The 25,057-nt window shown below is 36.9% G+C and overlaps 1 protein-coding gene across 1 annotated transcript in view; it reads right to left on the bottom strand.

Moving 5' to 3' along the window:
* Positions 1-25,057, bottom strand: part of LOC129232401 (uncharacterized) — a 121,224-nt gene that overhangs the window by 3,183 nt on the left and 92,984 nt on the right. Inside the window, exons 2-3 of the mRNA XM_054866547.1 lie at positions 1,438-1,653; positions 486-745 (exon numbers count right to left, since the gene is read on the bottom strand). Coding sequence (XP_054722522.1) covers positions 486-745; positions 1,438-1,653 — 476 coding nt within the window. The remainder of the gene's footprint in view (positions 1-485; positions 746-1,437; positions 1,654-25,057) is intronic.

Below are 25,057 nucleotides of genomic sequence, written 5' to 3'. Positions count from 1 at the left end.
TGTGTCATTTCAGAGGAATGAAGGAACGAAAAAAGGGTCGTTGATGAACGCCACCTACTGGAGTTTAGGGTTCATCCACGGGAGTTAGGATTACAATTTCAACGATCAAAAGATCACCAAACAGGCAATGGCTTCGTTCATATGAAGCAATTTTCACCCATCATACCTTGATGGGCAAATTTTTAGTTAAAATATACATGCGATGAAGTTATTCTGTGAAAAATATTTCTCATAGAAATCTTGAAGACAACATTATCTTGGGCAGCGGTCTGTGTTTGAAGTTGACTTCAGCGCGATGGGCTACCAGGTAAAAAAAAAACAATCTCAACGCGCTGACGATCTGCGCATCATGCCGCGTATTTTATTTCTTTTTTTAGCGTAGTGCGTATGTTGAGAAATCGCAATATGGCGCTTCTTGCTTAACAGCAAGATGCCCTATAAAACGACCACTAAATGATGCTGCTTTAGTAGGTAAAAAATCTCACCTGAGCATTTGCTTGAAAACTTCAGGTTCCACGTCTGGCAGACGCAAGACGAGTGGTCCGGTGGTGTCTTCCGGGGCGTGGTTTCCGGGATGTTGGGCGTGGTCGAGGAGAGCAACAAGTGTGTTCTGTAGTTTACCGACGATGAAAGAGTGGGCGGGGAACCTCCACCCGTCTCTGCCCACCAGGAAGTGCAGGTCCGAGCGGTCTTCGCTGTCGTAGAAGATGTGGCCGGGACTCGGCGCAGAGGGGATCACAGGATTCTGTGGAGGAGAGAAAAGAGCGTCAATAGATACGTGCGGAGATGCATTGTCGTGGTCATTTCCAAGATTTTGCAAAGTGTACAGTAGGTGGTTATGGTGTAATTCAGACATTTATTGACCGTTTAGCAACCAGAGCTCCTGATTGACTTTAAAAAAACTTACAGAAGAGAGAAAAAAAACCTTACGAATAGTACAACGTTCAATAAGCAAAAAATTGCCTTTTCGATTTATAATCTGTTTCGGGGCAAGAGACGTCAACAGTAGTCAAGTACTGAATGTAACGTATTTGGTGCTGAAATCGGGAAAATATAGCTGGTACTATAATTTTTGTATATTTTGACGCAATAAAAATTCTTGCACTCAACTGATTTTACGATTTTTCATTCAGTTGTGGTGATTTTTTCTGAAATTTTAATGACTGAAAAATCCCTGTTCGGGGGAATTTACTTGTTTTGATGAACATTCGGGACACAGTTACTACAGTTTGGGCAGAAAATTCGGGAATCTCTCGACGGACCGGAAGAATTGGCAGCTAAATTAAGTCTTCTCGAGCCGCCTTCAGTTTGCGGAATCTCTGTGCGGGGACGAGCTGTTATGACGTCATTTCGATTCTTAGTGATTCCGTGTGGGTGCGGGAATAGACCTCTAACTGATAAAACGGTTGCAGGCTATTATCTGATTGAAAAACTTACTGTTGGATTCGTGTGATCCAAGTGGTTGGATTTGCAGTTCTTCTGCACTGGGGCTGTTGCTGTGATGTCTTGGACCCGTTCCGCCATGGCCGGCAACAGCAGCGTAGGAGGTCTTGGCTGGAGAGGAGGAGTCGGGGATCGCCGCTGGCCCCGCCCCTTCCGACGAAAGGATCCGCCCCCATCTCCGGCTCCACGCTTCACCTTATGCGGTAGGCACTGCAAAAAAAAAAAAAGAAAAAGTTGAAATGTAAACGAACAGTTTTTTTAAAGGTTTTGCTATGAAACGTAAATTTTTAATTACTTATGAAACGTTTCTGCGAGATTCAATAGCTATTCTGAACAGTGTTTTGTTATCTAGTAGATGAGGTGGAAAGGTTTACAGGAGGGAACCAGGGACGGATACAAGGGAGGGGCGATGGCCCCTCCCATCGGTAATTTTTCGAAAATGAAGTTCAAAAAACGCAAATTTTGACGAGTTTCACTGATGTTGGGAGAAGGGAGGTTTGGGTTTGGGACCCTATTTCAGAACTGTTTCAGAATTAAAGTCCAAAACCTTTGTGATCAATATTTTAAATTCAGTGTACATAGCAAAAAGTAAGTGATAAAAATCTATCGCCCCTCCCTTCAAAAATTTCAAAATCCGCCCCCGGCGGAAACTGAAGCATCTACTCGTTAAAAGAGATGCCAGTTTGCCGTTACAGATGTTTGTTGACTTTAAAATTAAACAGAGTGACATTGAAATGAACGAAAGGCGGGCATCGAATTTTTTTCTCTTTACCTCTCTTGCAGATAGAAGCGTCTTAACCGGCCGTTTGCCAATAGGGAAATTTTCGATTTTTAAATTTTATTTTTATATGATAGAGTAACATGTATGAACATCATAGGTGGAAAAATTTCTGCGATACGATAAGTAGTTTTTTTTAAAAATAATTTTTAAAGTTTAAGCGTTGTGACATCAAATGGCACAGGAAGTGACGTCATGCGCTCTTCCGCCGAGGGAGAAGCCGAAGGACGTGCTTCGAAGACGAAACGTAAGGCTTACCTCCTCGCATTTCAGGAACATTAAACCTCTCATTCTCTCTGAAATATTCGAATACGATCATTGATGTTACTTGAGGAAGATTATGAGATTGTGCTTTAACGAATCCGGCAGCCATAGTGTGTTCAAAAGGATTATTGAAGTTCTAAAAAATAAAAATAACAGCGCGCTCAAAATGTCCGTTGCGAAAACAAGGGATCTTCGGCGGAAGGCTGCCATTAGTGCCCTGTGACATAAGCTCGTGACGTTTCAGAAGCGCGCACTTTTGCGCGTGGATTTTTAAAAATTCATTAAAAATCAATCACGGTGTTTCAAAATTCGGCGATGGTGAATTTTTTAGTTCTGAGGGTCAATTAACAATATCCAATAGTCAAAATATGAACATTTAATAGGTTGCAACTTTCCTATTCTATTGCAACCGCAGGCAGATAGCACATGTTCTAGTGTTCCAAGGAACAATTACTCCAGGGGAAGCTTTTCCGTTCTAAGCTCTACACTTGGCGCATTTTAAAACTTGGCGATGATTTTCATTTTGGCTGGAATAGAATATAGGATTGGATTGAGGATTTAATGAAATTGTCACGGAAGTCAATGAAAATCAACAACCTCCGAGTTGGCGACATTCTACTAATGTTGCGTAGAGCACATTATTTAATTCGCTTCTTGATTATCACTACGTGGAAACGCGGTAGAACGATGCGCCCAAGTGCATCATTTGTGACGTCATCAAGACCATGCCTTGTTTGAAAAATCGGACTTTAAAAAAAAAAAATGATTAAAAGATGACTGTTGGAAAAATGAAAGTATTTACTGGGTCCATGTTATATTTTTTGAGCAAAATCACGATTGCTTATTGCTTTCATTTGACTGTTTTGGCGTGCTATCATTTTATTTTCCCGCCAGCACCCTCTGCCAGCACCACCGTCGACCGGGTCCTCACGATGCTGCTCCTATAGCGAAAACCGTCTCCAGGTTGCGTCCATATCCTACACACACACGCATACACACACAACTACACACACGCACACAAACACATACATACACACGCATACATACAGACACCTACACACACACACCTACATACAACTACCCACACACTCATCAGACTCATACCTGTACACAGACACAAACACATATGATTACGGGAAGATTTCGATAATTGGGAATCTGGCGATCTTTCTTCATTGGCGTCAGTTTTTGGCTCCAGTGCCTGCGCGAGATGTATTTTTCGTTGTAAATCTAAACAAAGAGAACAGAAACATCTATTCACTAGGGTTACTATAAATCAGCGGGGTTACCGAAATAAAATTATTTACGCAAAATTTGAGACGACCGCGCCAGATTCCCAATTATCGAAATATCCCCATGATTACACACACATACACATTCCCCACCACACACAAACACTCATACACACAACTACCCACACACTCATACCTGCACACAGACACACATGCCTACACACACACACACTCGTGATTGTGAAAAATATAGTTTGAATTCAAGAGGTCAAAATTCAATTTTTTTTTTTTTTTTCTTATTCTATCAATTTTACTGACTAAAAGTAATATTTTCGACTGAAGGAAACAACTCCATTATCAAAATGCTCTCAAATGTAGTTTTATTCAGCCCCAAGCCTAACCTTAATGCTAAACGCAAAACCTTTCGGAACTACTTTGATATACCCCCCCCCCAAATCGGAAATTTGGCGACTTTTTTTCCTCGCCAAGCAAAATACCTGTTTTTGGCGTTGGCGCAAAATACCTGGTTTTCAACAACACTATATACAGTAGGAATATTGAAAGCTAAAAGATAGAAATAATTAATAGAAAAAAAATATAATTGGAAAATACAACCAGATTTGCGGCAAAATACAGCGAGTCAGAATCTGCTTGATCACTTCACAAGGAAATGGCGAATGAATGAAATGGCGCTAAAACATACATGAAATCCAAAAATTGTTGCCACAAAACTTTCAAAAAAAAAAAAAAATCACTCAAAAAATTGTACAAAATACAAGAAAATACTAAATTTGGCAACAGCAAAAACCAAAAAGCTGAAAAAACCTAAATTGGCAACATTAAAATAAGAAACAGCAACCCTAAAAAGTCCGTAGGGAGTGCCAGATTTGGCGCGTAATTTTTTTTTTTTTTGGGGGGGGGGGGTATATCAAAGTTATACCAACCTTTCGTCAAATTTGGCATATTCCGCATTACAGAACGACTATTTTACTGCGACTCCCCCCCCCCTTCAAGTGCTCCTTTAAAAATATTGTCCAATGCATCAAAAATGATAGCTTACACATAAAAATAACATGCTTGTTTCCTCTCTTCGAAAGATTCCTTGAACTTCCCAAAGAATAACAAGAATTTTAGATTTAGATTATGATGCCAGACTTAAAAGTTTAATATGTACAACCTGCAGTAAGGCCCACGTGAGAGTCGGAGGGGACATGATTCAGTTGCTTAAATCATAGACCAATAATAAGAGTAGACCGAGCTTTCCTAGACTTGCTGATGAAAAAATTGGTTCATGGATACATCATGTGACTGGTGGGAGGCTTGGCGAACACTTTGGCAGCATGGTTGCTAGATGGCAACACTATCTTTAGTTTGGCTCTCGACATGTATTTTAAGACGTAATGTGTTTTTATTATAATTTTTTTACCCCCCAGGTGCAGAGATTGAACTGCTTTTCTTTTAGTTATGCATTATTTTGACATTAATACTTAGTTTTTGATAACACAGTCTTCAGTAACTTTTATTTCATTCGGAACTGCTACGTCAGCGTTGGCGTGAACGTAATGGCGTAAACGTTTTGCGTTAACGCAAAAATGCACTAATCGGTATCTTAAATTGAAATTGTAGGTAAAAATCTTACCGTTTGCCTATTCTTTTTGGGCGCTTGCATCTTTAATTGCTTAGAGAGTTATTGAAATTGACTAAAGAAAATGCACAATACTATCTAAATGGAAAAATTCACTATATCAACAAAAAATTTACAACTTAGAATAACAAATTTCCAAATCAATCATAAAAGATCATTCTTCCGTGTTCCATCAATTCTATTTATTTCTCGCGGCCGTTGATCGTCTGCTACGATCAACGCCCGCTGTTGCTAGGATATCCACCAGTCACATGGTTTGGTTTATGAGCAGCAGAAGGGTTGCCATAGCTCGGTCTATTCTTATTATTAGTCTATGGTTTAAATGTATCAATATGAAAGATGCAGAAGTTTTGCATCGAAAGCGGAACGAGGGGTCATCGTTTTAAGCTATTCAAATCTTAGGCTAATCTGTATCTGGTGGGGACCATAGGGCTCCTACCAGTGGCCCACACAAGGGAGGGGTCCAGGGGGTCCGGACCCCTCCCAAAGGTCTTAGTCAAAGTTTCAGTTCTAATAAGTGAAAAAAAAAATCCTCATGATAAAATATTTTTAAAAATATTGTTCACTTTTCCGATAACGAATTGCCTATAACAAGCAGAATGGTGATTATAAATTGAATACACTATAAAAACATGTTTTTAGTTTTGTAATTACAGATTACATCAAATGAGATTCTATGAACTTCTATAATCATATGGTGCTTCTGCAACGATGAATTTGATTTCTTGAATCCATTTTTTGATTATGAGAAATGTTAATGGGTGTATTATTTTGCCTTCTGGTAATTTATTTAAGTATATTTCATTCAATAATGCTAATTATTTGTTCAAAAGTTTATTTTTTACTGTATTTCGTTCTCGAGAATTAAAAAAAAAAAAAATCGAGTCAATATTATTTGAGGGCGTATTGGGGTTATGATATGAGAATGAGGCTTTTGATCTTGGACCCTCCCCTTGCAAAATTCCCGTGTCCGCCACTGGCTCCTACACTTCTTTCAGTAGAAATTAAGCCCTGGATATAGGAATACAGTACACTCTTAATTCAAAAGAACGAAAAAATAACTCTTAAAAAGAGGGAAATCTATTGCGGGTGCATTCATTCTTTCTGAGTGCTAGCTTTATCTAAAAAAGACGCTTTACGAAAAAAAACAAGACTGAAACATTTCCTTATTGGCGTGAAATTCGGAAACACTCCTTATGATGAGCGAAATATAAAAACATTCTTTAAAAGAAGCACTCAAAAACATTTTCATTGGTTCGATTCTGTCACGCAGTGGCGTAGCTAGACCCGACTTTCGGGGGGGGGGGTTACTTCTTTTATATATATATATATATATATTTTATATATATATATATATATATATATATATATATATACATATTTTATATATATATATATATATATATATATATATATACATATTTTATATATATATATATATATATATATATATATATATATATATATATATCGCTTGGAATTTTTTCCTTTTCTTCTTTTTTTTTCTTTCTCATCTCTCTTCTTTTTCTCTTTTTTTTGAGACTAACTTTTCGGGGGGGGGTTTGTCCCCAAACCCCCCCCTTAGCTACGCCCCTGCTGTCACGTGATTTTGTTTAGGGAGAATCTTCTATACCTCCACGCGCGTTCGGCTTAACTAACGTTGGTCGCAAATACCAAGTGGATGATGCTATCTAAATGTCTTCATTTAATGAATTAAAAGAATATTCGTTGCCGAATGAGGTTTCTGAAGGAAATGCAGAAAAACTGCATGGTAAGTGCGAAGAATTTTCTTTTTTATTAAAACTTGTAACTGTTAATATTTCTTGAACTCCTCGTATATCGTTACAAATCATCCACGTGCAATGTTACGGCGAACTTTTTGTAACTTTTCGTAAAACGAGGGTCTATAGACCCTCGTTTTAAGCGGGGGTTAGTTCCACGGAAATGCCGCGTAAATGGAGACCTAATACTAGTGTTAAAATAGGGGTTTTGTACCGTAGATAACAAAATACTTCATTCTAGTGATGACTAATTGTATAATAAGTTTAATGCGTACTTACATCTATCGACCTTTATGCACGACAGGCATAAAAAAAAACATAAATTAATTTCATGTTCTGTTTTAAAGAGGAGCTGGCTATGACAGTCTTTTGGCAGTAATTAAGAATTTTTCTCTGTAATTATTTGCAGAGCATCAACGGATCCATGATCACTTGCGTCATTTCCATGATTTCCCTCACTAACAAATCGGGAAGATCATTTCTATTGTCAAGGAATGGCTCGAAATTTTCAATGGGAACGTTTTTCGTTGTGTGTTACTGATGTCGGTATTCTCAGTAGTCTCCTTTGTCACTCCTAAAAGCTCTTCTTCCAGTGAGTTCGGAACTGTGTGAGTTTAATAACTTTACTTCTGGAAAGAGCTCTGGAACCCATCGCATAAAACGTCTCCAGTGGCCCAAGTTCGATGATTAGCACCCCAAAATGCAGTTGATTACGCGTCATCTACAATCTTTAGTAGTTTGGATTTTTAAAAAGGGGAAAATGTTATCTGTTTGCATTGCCGCATTTGCGTAAAACCGAAACTCATCCGCGTGAAATAAAATAAAGGTGTCAAATCATAAACCGCGTAAAACGAAAGTCTACTGTATACACATGCCCAATATCTTTTGGAGCAATTTTGAGCTTTATCCGGTCAATTAAGAAAAATTTGCCCCCCCCCCCCCCTCCCGACCAAAAAAATTTAAAAACCTCTCTCAGAGACTCTTTATACTGTTCCAAAAACGAATTTCTATCGTCTGTACCCACCAGGGTTGCCAGACGCCCCGGATTTCAAGGGACAGTCCCGTATTTTGAAAAATTGTCCCGCGTCCCGGGGAACGTCCATACGGGACGGTTAAAGTCCCGTTTTCTAGCCGATAACATTATTTTACAGAACGAGACATTTTTTTAAGAGAAAAAAAATAAAGCGAAACAAAAAATGAAACGATCAATAAGAAAATCATGTGGCAGCAAACGCAAAAATTATTTTTCATCTGATTTGGTTTGTTTGTTTTTGTTTTGGCGGCAGAGCATGAGGACTGAATGGTTGCTTCTTCTTTGCTCATTGACTATATTGGAAATATAATTTCTGCGCATGCGTCGTCAATCGCAAAGAAATTGATTTTTATACTTTTAAAAGCGACATTTTGCGAGGTTCAATGCTTTGTTGCGATTGAATTTTTCAGATTGATCATGATTAGACGTCTCAAAAATATCTCCCCCCCCCCTTTTCACTCCTAGATAGTGGCGTAGCCATGGGGGATAGGGGGGTTAGAACCCCACCCATGAGCCCCGAAATTATATATATATATATATATATATATATATATATATATATATATATATATATATATATATATATATATATATATATTACGTTTCTCTTTTGTACGTTTTTATCAATTACTAGCTGTACCCGACGCGCGTTGCTACGCCAACAAAAAAATACATCATTATACTGATTTTCATGACAATCGGTTGAACGGGGCAGAAGTTGCTACTCTGCAGTGCCACATGGTGGCGAGTGGCTTCAATGAGCACCTTCTCCGTGGAAAAATACACACATATATATATATATAGCCATTTTCATAATAATCGGTCCAGGTATCCAGTGAAGCCGTGACTCTACTCAAATTTTGTACTCACGCAGTTTACAAGATCAATCCATCGCTAAAAATATCAAATAGAAAAAGTTTTAAATCCCCCCGTTGCGCCATAAAACAATAAAGAAAGAATTTATTTGTTCAAACTCAAGAAAAATGCTAACTTCTTATCAATGAGATCTTTCACGCGAATTAATTTCTGTATTTTATTCGTATTTATCCAATGGATTGCGACTTAAATTGGAATAAAAAAGGATCGGATTTTTTTCGAACTGGTCTATAAAACATTCCCGGTACCAAAAATAACAAACGGTGAAAGTTTCAGCCAAATCTGCCGGGTAGTTTTTGAGTTCATGGATGACATACAGACAAACATTCATTTATATATATATATAGATAGATAGATATGTTTTTCAAATCGGTCCCTGCATAGTCTAATACTCAGTGACCTATACCAATTATACGTTTTTTCATACACTCCCTTCAAAAACGTATAAGAACGCTTCAGAACGCTTCAGAAAAAATTAACCCCCCCCCCCCCAAGGATTTTTTCTCGCTACGCCACTGCTCCTAGATGCCTGTCCCGTATTTACTGTTCTTAATTCTGGCAACCCTGCCCCCCCAACCGCCGTTTTTACGTTCTGAAGACAAAAAGAAAAACTCCGTTCGGAAGAAAACCGAAACTGCTCGAAATGACGCAGAACCGTGCGTGTGTCCAGTTTTGTGGGTCAGGGTGTGGCGGAAACAATCGCCGACCCTGAACACGAAGGTTCGGGGGACGCGCACGAACGACCGCTAAACGGTCCTCTGGCCTGGGGGGGGAGGGGGGGGTATCAAATAAGAAACACAAACTTTCGGAGTGAGGCGAGCTGCGTGACAAGGGATGGCCACGTGTCGAGCGTGCAGGATAGAACCTGTGACATGCAAAGGGTAGGGGAGTGTTTTTCCTTGGGACGCTTTTCATATTTAAATTTTTAACGTCGATTATTTGAATCAAATTTGAAATCTAAAAGTCACCTTTAAATACCCCAACATACTTCGATGCAATATATGTTTTACTAGTGGCACCCGCACGGCTTTGCACGTAAAAGAAAAATCAAAAGGTCTTTTGGTTCGCCTGTATATTTACAAATAATGTACGGTGAATTTTCTCGCCAGTTGGCTTGTGCCCATGTGACGGTTCCACGTTATGATTATTTCGCATCTCGCCCATTGGCTTGTGCCCGTGTTACGGTTCCATGTTTATGATAATTTTGTAATTTACTCGTACATCTTATGATATTTTTTTTTCTTAAAATTGGAATAGAAAAAGAACCACATCGAATTTTCGAAACATCGCTTCGAGGTGCACACCCCCCATGCTACATACTAACTTCGTGCCTAATTTCATGAAAATCGGCCGAACGGTCTAGGCGCTATGCGCGTCACAGACATCCAACAGACATCCTACAGACATTCAGACATCCTCCGGACAGAGGGACTTTCAGCTTTATTATTAGTCTTTTATCTTTTATTTTACTAATAATAAAGCAGAAAGTATCTCTGTCCGGATGTCTGGATGTCTGTGACGCGCATAGCGCCTAGACCGTTCGGCCGATTTTCATGAAATTTGGCACAAAGTTAGTTTGTAGCATGGGGGTGTGCACCTCGAAGCGATTTTTCGAAAACTCGATGTGGTTATTTTTCTATTCCAATTTTAAGAAAAAAAACTATCATAAATTACGAAATGATCATAATGTGGAACCGTAACATGGGCACAAGCCAATTGGCGAGATACGAAATGATCATAACGTGGAACCGAAAGATGGGTACAAGCCAACTGGCGAGAAAATTCACCATACATTATTTGTAAATATACAGGCAAACCAAAAGACCTTTAATTTTTCTATTACGGGCGAAGCCGTGCGGGTGCCACTAGTAATAAATAAAGAAAGAAAATTCAGACAGTTTGAAAATAAAGTGTTGCCAGTCATTTTTAAAGTAAAAGTTCCAAGCTGTCCCAAGGTACAACATCTTATTGTACCTTTTGACACATCCTGTTGTACTATGGGAAAGGCTTCATGACTCAGGAAAAAGCCATGTACTTGAACCAATTTTTGCACCAGAAAATTTTTTTTTTATAATGAACTAGTGGTACCCCCGCACGGCTTTGCCCGTAATAGGAAAAATTAAAAGGTCTTTTGATTCGCCTGTATATATACAAATAATGTATGGTGAATTTTCTCGCCAATTGGCTTGTGCCATGTTACTTTTGTTCCACGTTATGATAATTTCGTAATTTACTCGTCCCGTCTTATGATATTTTTTTTCTTAAAATTGGAATAGAAAAAGAACCACGTCGAATTTTCAAAAAACTGCTTCGAGGTGCACACCCCCATGCTACAAACTAACTTTGTGCCAAATTTCATGAAAATCGGCCGAACGGTCTAGGCGCTATGCGCGTCACAGAGATCCAGACATCCTCCGGACAGACTTTAAGCTTTATTATTAGTAAAGATTATGAATAGTGAATTATGTATGAATTATTATCTAACATTAAATGTGTTTAAAAGACTACACATGATTAGAACATTGTTCCATGTTCCTAAACATAGCTTAATTATTAAGAACCATGCATATGGGTAAATTGTAAAAAAGCAGTCGAAAACTTTGTACTATGGAATGAGTAAAAATGACAACAACGTGTATAAAGTACAAATAAAGTAGTATAAAAGAGTTAAAAACTCAGCAAACAGCTGTTTCGGGGCTGTCACATGCAAGCCCCTTCATCAGTGCAAAAAAGAACTATATATATATATATATATATATACTAGCTGCGTTGCCCGGCGTATATTCAACAATCAGGCATAAATAAAAGAAAAAAAAATCAGCATGCAAAATTTCCCCTCCAAAAATGACGACAGATATTAAAATACTTTTAAGAAATTAAAATAAAATAAGAAAGATGGATTTAAAAAGCGTAACCATGGAAAACACAAAATAAAATGAGTTTCAGAATTGAAAATGAGAAAGATGGAAATAGACAATGGATTCAAAAAGCGTTACCGTGGAAACGCAAAATAAAATGGTTAAAAACTTGAATAGAGAACAGATTTTTGAATTTCATTTCATTCGCTTGTAACTTTTTTTCGAATGGAGATAGAGGGTTAAACTTCCGACCATAAGTCGAGTTAGATCTGGAGTAAAAAAGGTAGCTCTTTTCAACGGTGTGAAAAAGAAAATTGTAGGTCAATTCCTTCACGTTTTATTGATAAATTTAATGAAAAAAGTAGCGCCTAAATTTCAGCTAAGCCTAAACGAATTCGAGCTAAAAACGTCAATAACTCCCGCCGCAATTAAGTTAGAGCGTTGGAACAAATTGCGTAGTACGCGGAAAATTCTTCCCTTTCCAACGATATATAATATTACTAATTGTAAGTAATTTTTCACCCCCCATATTCGGGAATTTATGTGAAAATTAGGCCTAAATTGGAATGAAAAAAAGAACTATTCATCGAATTGTTTTCGAACTGGTCTGCAAACCTTCTCAGGACTTAAAGGAATAAACTGTGAAAATTTCAGCAAAATCGGGCGGGTAGTTCTCGCGTTTTGCGAGTTCAAACACACAGACGCTTTTTGGACACTTCATTTTATACTATGTATATATATATATATATATATATATATATATATATATATATATATATATATATATATATATATATGTTGAGGGCAATATACTGCTCTTCACCTCCCCCTTCCCCTGAAGGAGGGGGGTGCACCAATCTCGAGGTCACCTGTCCCCCAGAATAGATGTTTTGATTTCGCCAGATTGACATGGATTGACTAACTCCCGACACCTGTTTGGAGGACCGTGAAAACGGGCCGCCCTTGACCCCACGAGTGGACCGCGAAGAGAGCAAGTGACCCACAAAGCAGGCGGCGCGAACCACTTTCTCCCGATCGGAAACTAACAACCCTTCCTTGCGCAACCTGTTGCGCACGGATTCGGGAGAGGGCTCTTTCGAACCTTTCAGAGCAGTAACAGGAAATATCCAACGTTGTATTAGCACAAATAAAACAGATTTCAGAATACACGTGTTTCGAGGTTTCAAGGAACCCCTTTTTCAATTCAAAGGTGTGAGCTTCTAGATGTAAAGACACTCAGTAAAAGCAATGAAAATGGACAGCAGACAGTCTAAATATCAAAATAAGCAATAACAAAAGCAAAACAAGACAAAACGGAACTCAAAGTCAAGATTTATTGCATGATTCCCTCCCAGAGAAAAACCGTTAAGCAATTAATTTCAGTAAAAAGACCCATAATCATGCAATAAATCTTGACTTTGAGTTCCGTTTTGTCTTGTTTTGCTTTTGTTATTGCTTATTTTGATATTTAAACTGCCTGCTGTCCATTTTCATTGCTTTTACTGGGTGTCTTTACATCTAGAAGCTAACACCTTTGAATTGAAAAAGGGGCTCCTTGAAACCTCGAAACACGTGTATTCTGAAATCTGTTTATTTGTGCTAAACAACGTTGGATATTTCCTGTTATTCCTCGGCACAAAGGTATTTATTTATTGCTTTCAGAGCAGATTCCGAGCGAGTCTGACAAAGCTCGAGTTGTCCCCTATAATCAGGGTAGCCCTCCCCCCCCTCAAGTTTACTGGCGCAAATTCCCCACCCCTCTAAACATTTTCCCCAACCCTCTTTCCCTTAATTTTTTATCTTTATTTTCCGTTTTTTTATTTTATTTATTAAAAAAATTATTTATTTTTAACTACTACTATTATTATTATGTTATTAGAAACGTTTTGTGCTATGCCAATTACACACACACACACAAACACAAATTAATAAATAGATGAAATAAAATATAAACAAGACGAAATAAACTGAACCTAAATTTTAACTAAAAATGAAAGGTAATATTAAAAAATATATATTTTTTTGCCCAAAATTTTGGAAATTTTTGATAATGACCTGTAAAATTTCAAAAAATAAATAAATAATTTTTAAAAAATTAAACAAATTTAGGTTCAGGTCATAAATATAAACCAGACAAACATGTATAAAAAGTTTTACGGAAATATATAAGAAACTTTTTGAGATATCATGCGCGCAAAACGAGAAAGCCGAAGAAGCCGGTACCTGAGAAAAAGAGGCTTTAACAGCTGCTATTAACATAAATCTCTATGGGGAAAGTTTACGCATTTTTACGATAACTTGAAAAGTTTTTGGCGTATAGTAAAAAATAAGGCATCAAATTGTTCAGAATCAAATTATGCATAACATATATTTTTTCCAGAAAGTCGAAAATTTTGAAGGTTAAGGATCCTTAGATCCCTAAGGCGCACTTTCAGCTTACCTTTTGCGGCGAGGTGCGCATGAGCAGCAGAAGGGGCATCTTTCCTCGAGGGCTCGGTGCGGCGAGAGTGCGGGGGTCCCCCGAAGCACCGGGGCCCTCTCGCGAGTCTCGCTTCACGGACGGGTGCCAGATAAAGCAACGGAAAGTTGTTTCGAGTCGCCTTACAGGAGATTAGAAAAAGCGATGTCGGCAAGCGGCGAAGTCGCAACTTGTGATTAGTCACCGGGTGCACTCACGCACTAATCACTTTCATCACTTTCATTAGACATTTCTCACCGACTGATTCTGTCACTTGAGGATAAGGCCTCCTCTGGCGCGGAACGCGAAGTTCACAGGGCAGTTAAAATGTTTTACTCATAGACTAATACAGTATGCTCCCGATTAACCGTTTGCGAATTATCCGGTCTGCGGATTATCCGTGCATCATTTCATAATCACACTTTTCTAAAGCTTCGATGATGTTATCGATAACATCATTGAGGAAGTTAAAGAAATCGAAGGTTTCGAATCCGTTGACGCTGAAAATGTCGAACAGTGGTTTAAAAGTGACGAATGTGTGGCGAGAAGATTCTCCATACATTATTTGTAAATATACAGGCGAACCAAAAAACCTTTTAATTTTTTTATTACGGGCAAAGTCGTGCGGGCACCACTAGTTTTAGAATAAATTGTAACTGTCTGTCAAAAAATTAAGCAGAACCTTTGATAAAACGTGATCCACAGCAAAAGATGAGAAGATAAATTAATCAGGAGTAGTATAAAATAGCAATCGTTTGATATTTTATGGTTGCCCATTTCAAGCAGAATTTTAACAAACAGTGCAAGGGAAAAAAATAGTTCTAAAAGAATGAAACGTTCTATGTTTATTTAACCGTGAAGTGGAATTATTTGAAATATTTTAAAAATAAATTCACATGAATATGAATAAACGATTGCAATCATAATTGTTTGAACTTCCAACAACTATTGTGGCTGTTGTTTGGGTAAATCTAAAATGGGTACCCGTGTGTGTTTGATTCCTGTTTTTTTGCTGAGAAGAACAAAAACCATTTAACATGCAAAAGAAGGAATTGTCTTAGAACGCCCGGGGTCATGGAAACGTTCGATTTGCCGATTGAACAGATCGTTCACGATAATTGGAGGATGACGTGTTCTAGGGGGGATTAAGAAGGATTAGCGCGGGAAAATGGGTCGCTTTCCTTTTCGCGAAGTGGTGGCTCTGGTACGCGAATGATATTTTGAAACTCGAAAAAGCAGCAAAAAACAATGCTTCGAAAAATATGACATTTTTTTCTCTCTTTTTCACCAACTTTGGCATTCCACGGTATTTTTGACATTACGTAGAGTCCGTAACGTGGCCTTTTTTTGCCATAACTTTTTAATTTACCGTTTGATTTGTAAATTATTTTAATATTATCTGGTGTGTTGGTAGGAAAAGATCAAAATAAAATAATATGCTAATCAAACAGTAAATTAAAAAGTTATGGCAAAAAAGGTCACGTTACGGACTCTACATAAATGTCAAAAATACCGTGGAATGCCCCAACAGCAGTTAAAGTTTCAACTCACGCAGATTTCCCAGACAAATTAAAACTTTTAACAGAAAACCGATCGTTATCTCACTCTCACGCATAATTGGGAAAGCGTTATATGACGGGGGGGGGGGGGGGGGGGGGGGGGTTCACTCTGAATGAGGTCGTTTCTGAAATTTTAAAAGTATTGTTAAATTCTGTAAGTAGTAATTATTTTTGTGGTTAATTTGTCCTAATCTAGCTAAATTTGGCGTTTACTAAATTATCTTTCATCTAAAATTATTGTAGCAATGTAACCTGTAAATAGTTTCTTGTAATGAAAATACAGCCCCCGTACATGCGGCTGAAGTATACGGTCCCCTCATTTCTGAATGATAAAATTTGTGAATACGATTTTCTGGAATCTTTTGGAATATTGTGTAAACTTTTCGATGTCTATAAAAGGCCGTTACGCATGATAAAAAGTCAGTTTCGATTGAGAATTTGTACTGAGAGTGTATTAGCTCTGTTGATTGCGAGGCATTTCGCTGTGTTGTTTTTGCGTATTTGGAAGTAGATACGTGTGTAACCGTTGCGTTTACGGTGTTGAGTAACATTTGCTTAATTGCTGATGATTCATTTAGCAGTTGTTAACGATCTTTCCTGTACATAGTGTAAATAAATCTCCTGTGTTTTTATCAAGAACTGTGTCTTCCTTTCAAGAAAGTGGAAGTCGCACCGGAACCTTTAACAGTATTTTTTTCTGAAAGAGCATGCTTAAAAACATAGGATTTAACCAGCTTTTAAATAGTTTGACGAAGTTAATAATTTTTTAAATATTATTTAATCGGTGCGCAGATTGAAATTTACTTTTTGCGCTTCTGCGCATGACATCACAAGTGACGAAATGCCATTCACTGATGTCATTAGAGCACAGCGCAAATTATCATAACATGGAACAGCAAAGCGTAAACATTTTGGCGGTAATGGAATAGCGCGCCAAAGTACATCGTTTGTGACGTCATAAAGACCACGCCTTGCTCCCGAAATCGGACATTTAAAAAAATGAAATAAAAAATAACTCTTGTGGGGGGAAAAAAATTCTTCTTCTTTTCTTTGAGCAATCACGATTGCTTATTGCTTTCATTTGACTGTTTTTGGCGTGCTATCATTTTATTTTCCCACCAGCACCCTCTGCAGCATCACCGTCGACCGGCTCCTCACGATGCTGCTCCTATAGCGAAAGCCCTCTCCAGGTTGCGTCAGTATCCTACACTTACACGCATACATACACGCACGTACACACATGCACACACACACACAAACACCTACACACACATACACAAACACAAACATATACACACACAAGCACATATACACGCGCATACATATAGACACCTACACATACATACAACTATCCACACATTCATGCCTGCACACAGACACAAACACATATGACTACACACACATACACATATCCCGCAACCCACGCACACAAACACTCATACACACAACTACCAACACTCATGCCTGCACACAGACACAAACACACATGCCCACATACACATACCCTCTACACACAAACACGCATACCCCCCCCCCCCCACACACACAAACACACACGCTTACATAGACTCACACACTCGTGATTTCGAAAAACATACGAGTAATTTGAATGCAAGATGACAAAATTCAAATTAATTTTTTTTATTTTTTTTTGCTTATTCTGTCAATTTTTTAATACTTAGTACTTTAATAGCAGTTTTGATTGAATGAAAAAACCCCATTCTAAAGACTTACGAGGCAAAATAAATTCAGAGCATTCATTTTCTAGCAGTTATAGCGCCGTCATAGAGACAGCAGAACTACAAACTATTGTGACTAAGAATTAGCATAGCGTCTAATTAGCAGGGCTAAGGAATCGAAAGAAAAATGATAGACTCCGACTCCGACTTTTGAAGTTTTAAAGTTTTCGATTCCTACTCCTGAACCTTCAAAAAAAAAAAAAAATAAATAAATAAATAAATAAATTTGAATTTTGACCTCTTGAATTTAAATTATATTTTTCGCAATCACGAGTGTGCGTGTGTGTGTATGTAGGCGTTTGTGTTTATGTGTGTGGGGGGGAGGTATGTGTGTTTGTGTCTGTGTGCAGGTATGAGCGTGTGGGTAGTTGTGTGTATGAGTGTTTGTGTGTGGTGGGGAATGTGTATGTGTGTAGGCATATGTGTTTGTGTCTGTGTGCAGGCATGAGTGTGATGAGTGTGTTGGTAGTTGTGTGTAGTGATGAGTGTGTGAGTAGTTGTGTGAGTATGTGTCTGTATGTATGCGTGTGTGTGTATGTATGTGTTTGAGTGTATGTATGTGTTTGTGTATGTGTGTAGGTGTATGTATTTGTGTGTGTATGTGTGTGTAGTTGTGTATGTATGCGTGTGTGTGTGTGTGTGTGTGTAGGACATCAAACAAAGGACATCAAAACAGTCAAATGAGAACAATAAGCAATCGTGATTGCTCAAAAAATACCGAGTCAGGCTCCGACTTAGTAGCTATAGGCGTTTGCGGACTCGGAGAAAAAAAATATAGACTCGGACGGACTCTGATTCTTGAGATATTAAATTTTGACTCACGACTCCGACTCCCTTACTCCCAAAATTAGTCCGAATCCAGCTCTTTGACTCCGCAGCCCAGCTAATTAGTCTAGCAAAAACCAATCTTCGTTTTTTTTTTTTTTTTAATGTTAAAATTCGTGGCGCTATCCTTTAAGCTCTGCTGCAAGTACGTAATTTTCTTTTTCGTTCCGAAAATTAGCTTTAAATACACAACAACGCACGAAATTGACAATCTGTCCAAAATAAACCTTTTCCAATTTTGAAATCATCTGAATTGTTCCTAAAGTATACTCATCCCCCCCCCCCCACATTGCAATAAATTGTGAAGCTTAATTGCCTCTCTTATTTTTAACAGACCAAAATTGAAGCTGAATTTTCGGGAATATTTACATATCAAATCGATATGTGAACTGCTTAACCTTCGTTTGTCGTTCCGGTAGGCTAAGCATTAAAAAATTACACATAAAATGGCATCACGAACACCAAAATGGACGCAGTTTGTTTTTTGTTTTTTGTTTTTTTTTTTACGGGAAACTTTTTTTCTTTTTACTTTCTTTTACAAAAAAAGGAAGTATTGTATTCGCGAAAAAATTTTCACTCCAAAATCGACCTTCATTTGCTCAGCCCCCAAATGAATGCTGAGTTTTTTTTCTACCCGACCACACGTACATATGTACCTAGGAACGTCTAGACGCCCGAAATATCCATTTTGAAGTTTCCTTAGTTAAGGGGGTCCGGGACACATTTTGAAAATTTTTTCATTATATATTTTACAGTTTTTAATTTTTTTACACTGATTCACCATCTAATTAATAAGCAAAATAACAACCTAAATATGAAAAAAAAAAAAAAAAAAACTTATTTAAGTTTAATTTGTTTTTTTCTTTTAAAATGGTGTTGCTTTAAATTGCTGTAACTCAAAATATTGTTGGTCAATTTTCAATTTTTTTTTTCAAAAAAGTGTGCACGAATATCTAAGCTTTAATTTTTATTCGGCGATTTTAAAAATATTGATTTAATAAAAAATAAAAAATATTTGAAGAAAAAATTCGAAAAATTCGAAGATACTTTAAAAAAGAAAAAAAATCATATTTTTTTGCAGTAAACGTTTTTTTTCAAAATCGCCGAGTAAAAATTAGAGTAAACTTTTTGAAAAAGACATGCTCCAAGTTTCATTACTTTATCTTCATCGGTTCCTGACTTATAAGAGTTTGAATGCAAGAAATCGGGAAAAAGTGCATCATGGAGAAAAACGCGTTTAAAGTTTTAAAGTTAAGTACACATTAGTTAGGTGCATGAAACAAAAATAATTATATCTTTCGTTCTAATAAAGATAGAAACGCGATTCAAACGTCCTTTTAAGCAGAAAAAAACAGAGTAATTTTTTAAATGATTAAAAAAAATTGCAAACTTTGACGATTTTTGTGTCCCGGACCCCCTTAATTGCAACGAGTTTTCTCGTGACGTCTGTATGTACGTATGTATCTGCGTATGTGTGTATGTATGTCGTATAACTCAAAAACGTTATATCCTAGAAAGTTGAAATTTGGTACGTAGACTCGTAGTGGGGTCTCGTTGTGCACCTCCTTTTTTGGTTGCATTCGGGTGTTTCTAAAGGGGTCTTTTGCACTTTTTTGGAGGGAATTCATTGTTAATTTCGATGCAAGCTCAAGTGGTGTTTTAATTTGGCGGACACTTGGCGATATATCGCCAGTCTTTTGGTCGCCAAGATTTGTCGTCAACTTGGCGACAAATTTGGCAATTTTTTTTAAAAATCTGGTTTCAATGTGGCCATTGCTGGTGATATTTAGAGAGTTAGAGAGAGAATCACATTAAAATTGCAATAATGGGGAAATAACATTAAATTGGTGTAAAAGGAAGTCACGTGATGCACACATAAGCTCGTTTTGTTTCAGCAGAACTTTTGTGTACCGCAGAAAGATTTGTATGAAATTCTCATATAAATAATAGCCGATGATCGAGTAACCCGCGTGTTTCAACGATGCAACTCGCGCCACGGCATGATCATTTGATAATGTGTGCTGGTAATGTTTAACATGGGCCGTGGTAGCCCGATCGGTAGAGTGTCGGATTCGGGGCCGGAGGGTCCCGAGTTCGAACCTCGATGGTCGAAGATCCACCGTCGTCATTAAAGGGGGCTGGGCGACGTTAAATAGGCTCGTGGTCTCAATGTCCTCCAAGTGAAACGATACCTCTGGGGGTGCTAGCACCAGGTAGCTATTAGCTCCTGGACTAGTTCTAAATTCTCATTAACTGTTCGATCCGGTGATGGTGCTGCCATCTATCGGTATATAAAATAATGGAGGCAAGGCACCTAGTATGCAGTCCTCGACATAAATACAGTTGTAGTCAGTTGTGACTCCTTGATTCGAAATCGAATCGAACCCGTAGTATCAATACGCATTACATTTATATGTAAGAAAACTGAAGATTTAGATTGAAACATGTGATCTGATGAGGTGATAAGCCTGTCTGGTGAATTAAAAATAGGGAGGCTGTGATATCGTTGTGTTGAGTTGTAACAGTTTTTGGCTCTGCTGTCTCGCAGACGACGCTATGCTTGCTCGGAGTTATTTACGCCGTTTGTTTATTTTGCCTGTAAGCTTTTAGAATTTGTAATAAATATTTCATGCCGGAGTATGCCATAACAAAAATAGTTTCGTCTAGTAATGAAGGTCTAATGGTGGACTGGTTAGAGGTATATTTTGTTAAAGTTGTATTATTGTTTATATATATTTCTTTATTATTGTTTGGCAACACTAAATAGTTTTTAAAAGTTTTACAATGGCGATCATCTAGTAAGTTGGAATAAAGTTTCGCTAATTATATCTTCTTTTTTTCATCTTTATAGTTCACAGTTTACTCTGCTAAGTAGATACATAACCTTAATATGTTACATAAAATTATTTGGTTATGTAAAATTTATCATATTTCGCTGTGCAGTGTGTAAAATAAGTGAGCTAAAAATTTGAGATCCATGAAACTCCGAGTTTAAAAATCAACATCGAGATTCCAAGCAGCCGTAGTAGGAAAGTAGGATGTTCGAAAAGATGGCGTGCCGTCACCTACCTCATGGAACAGCTACCTATCAGAGAAGATATGTCAAGTAAGTCGCTTTATTAATCTGCTTAAAATGCTTGCTTTAAACATTAAAGCATCAAATTGTGCATTGCGTTGATGAAATCTTAGTATCTACGCCAGAGTTTCCCATACTGGTCCGCGTTTAAACGTTTTAAAGGGTTACAGTATCTCAAAAATGACCAAACGATCAAAAAAAATTTTATCGCTTATTTCGAAACTAAACACTTGTCCAAATACAGGGAAAAAGTTTCATTGCTTTCGTTCAAATATTGAAAAAGTTATGAGTGGTTTTAGGTCATGCTCGCTATGTGTTCTTATGCAAAAAGAAAACTTGAAATTGATTTTTCTCGATGATCGTTTTTTTGTGTTTTCGTGTCATAAGAATCCCTAAGGATATTTTTCTGTTAAAGATACAGCTTTAAAGTAATACTTTTTGCAATTGGGATAACATATTTAACAAAACTGTGCATTGGATAAGCATTTTATAAATGACTCAAATGTTTAGAGCATGTTATACCTTTAAAAACGAAATTTTTTTGAAAAAAATTACGATTTTTTACGTAATTGATCACAGAAAATTTTCTAGTAAACACAAAAGCAAATGAATGCACAGATTTTTAGAGATGATGATTGTGATCGTTTAGCAAAAAGCTTTTTTTATATTAGTTTTAAAACAAAAAAAGCCTTAGGGATTTTTAGAAATTGAAATTTTCCCGAATGTTTTGAATTTTTGAAAAAAGTAAGCAATATTTTAAAAATAAATTATTGATTATAAAGTAAGTAAGCATGTTATGGTTTCAACGAAAAATATAATTTACTTAAATTGAAAAAAATTGCTAGAAAGGTACTGTGACCGAATAAAAATAGCGTTTTCAATTGACCTTTGTCCTCAAAGCCATGAGTGAGTTAGCAAAATATTTATTCTAGAATGTACCTAGTATCAAGTAGTATCCTTATTTAAAAGAATTGGTTTGGTTCACCATCGCTTTTGAAGCAAAGCAATCATATGTTTAGCTCTTTTTCCTCACGACCCTAAACTTTGACCTCTACTCAAGGACAAACAAATCAGTTTTTTTAAAAAAGAAACTTCACTTTTTCTTATTACAGTACCACTAACACATCCTGAAATTTTTACGAAAATCGAAGACATCAACTGTCAAAAGTGTCCAGCTTTAAAAAAAAAATGACTCTTAAATATAGTTGAGATTGAAGGACGGGTTTTACGAAAATTCAAGACATCAACTATCAAAAGTGTCCAGCTTTAAAAAAAAAATGACTCTTAAATATAGTTGAGATTGAAGGACGGGTTTTTACGAAAATTGAAGACATCAACTATCAAAAGTGTCCAGCTTTTAAAAAAAAAAAAGACTCTTAAATATAGTTGAGATTGAAGGACGGGTTTTTACGAAAATTCAAGACATCAACTATCAAAAGTGTCCAGCTTTAAAAAAAAATGACTCTTAAATATAGTTGAGATTGAAGGACGGGTTTTTACGAAAATTGAAGACATCAACTATCAAAAGTGTCCAGCTTTTAAAAAAAATGACTCTTAAATATAGTTGAGATTGAAGGACGGGTTTTTACGAAAATCGAAGACATTAACTATCAAAAGTGTCCAGCTTTAAAAAAAAAAGACTCTTAAATATAGTTGAGATTGAAGGACAGGTTTTTACGAAAATTAAAGACATCAACTATCAAAAGTGTCCAGCTTTAAAAAGAAAAAATGACTCTTAAATATAGTTGAGATTGAAGGACGGGTTTTACGAAAATTGAAGACATCAACTATCAAAAGTGTCCAGCTTTAAAAAAAAATGACTCTTAAATATAGTTGAGATTGAAGGACGGGTTTTTACGAAAATTGAAGACATCAACTATCAAAAGTGTCCAGCTTTAAAAAAAAAAGACTCTTAAATATAGTTGAGATTGAAGGACGGGTTTTTACGAAAATTGAAGACATCAACTATCAAAAGTGTCCAGCTTTGAAAAAAAAAGACTCTTAAATATAGTTGAGATTGAAGGACGGGTTTTTACGAAAATTCAAGACATCAACTATCAAAAGTGTCCAGCTTTTTAAAAAAAAAAGACTCTTAAATATAGTTGGTATTGAAGGACATGTAACGATATTTTAATTCAAAAAGAAAGTTTTAAAATAAATTTATGAGGAATAAAAAAAATTATTGCTTAAGTACATGCGAGACGCAGCAGCCCCCCCCCCCCCGCCCCCCTCGGAAGTTTCGGAGTAAACACACTGCACATTAATTTTGTGTACATGGCGAAGTTCATTCAGTTATAAAACTATATTAAATAAAATGCAAACATTAAGGCACATTTTTACAGCTGGGATATTATACTTCAGATGAAATATTTTTTATTCATAGTTGAATTTTAAATAGAATTTTACTTCCATGATAACGCAAAATAATAATGTAAAAAATGAAAACCATACAAGGGCTCTGAAAAATGTACGAAACAATGAATAAATAAATTTAAAGGGAAAAAAGCGTAAAAATGTATTAGAAAAATAGATTTAAGTGTGTCAAATTATTTTTTCTTTTTGGTCGCCCCGGGGGGGGGGGGGTTCTGTGGAGTTCGTGAGTTTTCCGGAGGGGGTCGCGAAGGTCTGAAGTTTGGGAACCTCTGATCTACGCCATATGCGAAATTGCAAAAATGGGGGAGGGGGGGGGATTCAGATATTTTATTCATAGTTTAGCAGGATATTTCCCCCATTGAAACTGATTTCAGTACAGATTAGAGTATTTTAAATTTGACATTTTCAATAACTTACTCATTAATGGCTGTAGAAGAAACGTTTCTTCATTTTTGCGAAGAAAAAAGTACTAAAAGCAGGAAAGTTCTAATTTCTAAGGAAGTTAGGGCTTGAGCCCCGACTCCCCCTTCCCCCATATGGGCGCCTTTGATCTACGCTGTATGGTAGCTAACTGTTTTCTGCAGACGAATTTTATCGGCATTCTATGTATAGAAAACATAATTTAAGTATATATATGTACATTAAGTATATATATAGACATATATATGTATAGCCTGGAGCAAAGGAGAGTCAGAGGGGACATGATTCAGTTATTTAAATTTATCAAAATGAAAGATGTAAATGGGTTAAATTTTTGCGGGGAAAGCAGGACAAGGGGTCATTGTTTTAAGCTATTTAAATCTCAGGCTAACTTGGAAATCAGGAAAAACTACTACTTTAGCAGGGTCGTAGGCACTTGGAATAGCTTACCGGAAGAGGCGGTAATGAGCAAGGGGGTGGATAGCTTTAAGAGGGTTATTGATCTTCATTGGGGACTAATTAATTGACTAGGACCAGCCTAGCTGGGCCCAGAGCCTGTTTCTGATCGTCACATTTGTATTTGTATTTGTATTGTATTCTGATTTTTAACTGACTTCAAAAAAGGAGGTTATGATTTCGTATTGCGGCTTTTTATGTGTGTTTTCGAATTATTCCAACACTACTGGACCGATTTGAA

The sequence above is a fragment of the Uloborus diversus genome, unplaced genomic scaffold, assembly GCF_026930045.1.
Source record: "Uloborus diversus isolate 005 unplaced genomic scaffold, Udiv.v.3.1 scaffold_12, whole genome shotgun sequence".
In the NCBI taxonomy this organism is placed as follows: Eukaryota; Metazoa; Arthropoda; class Arachnida; order Araneae; family Uloboridae; genus Uloborus; species Uloborus diversus.
Note: the sequence above shows the minus strand (reverse complement) of the source record. Positions and strands in the feature narration are given on the sequence as shown.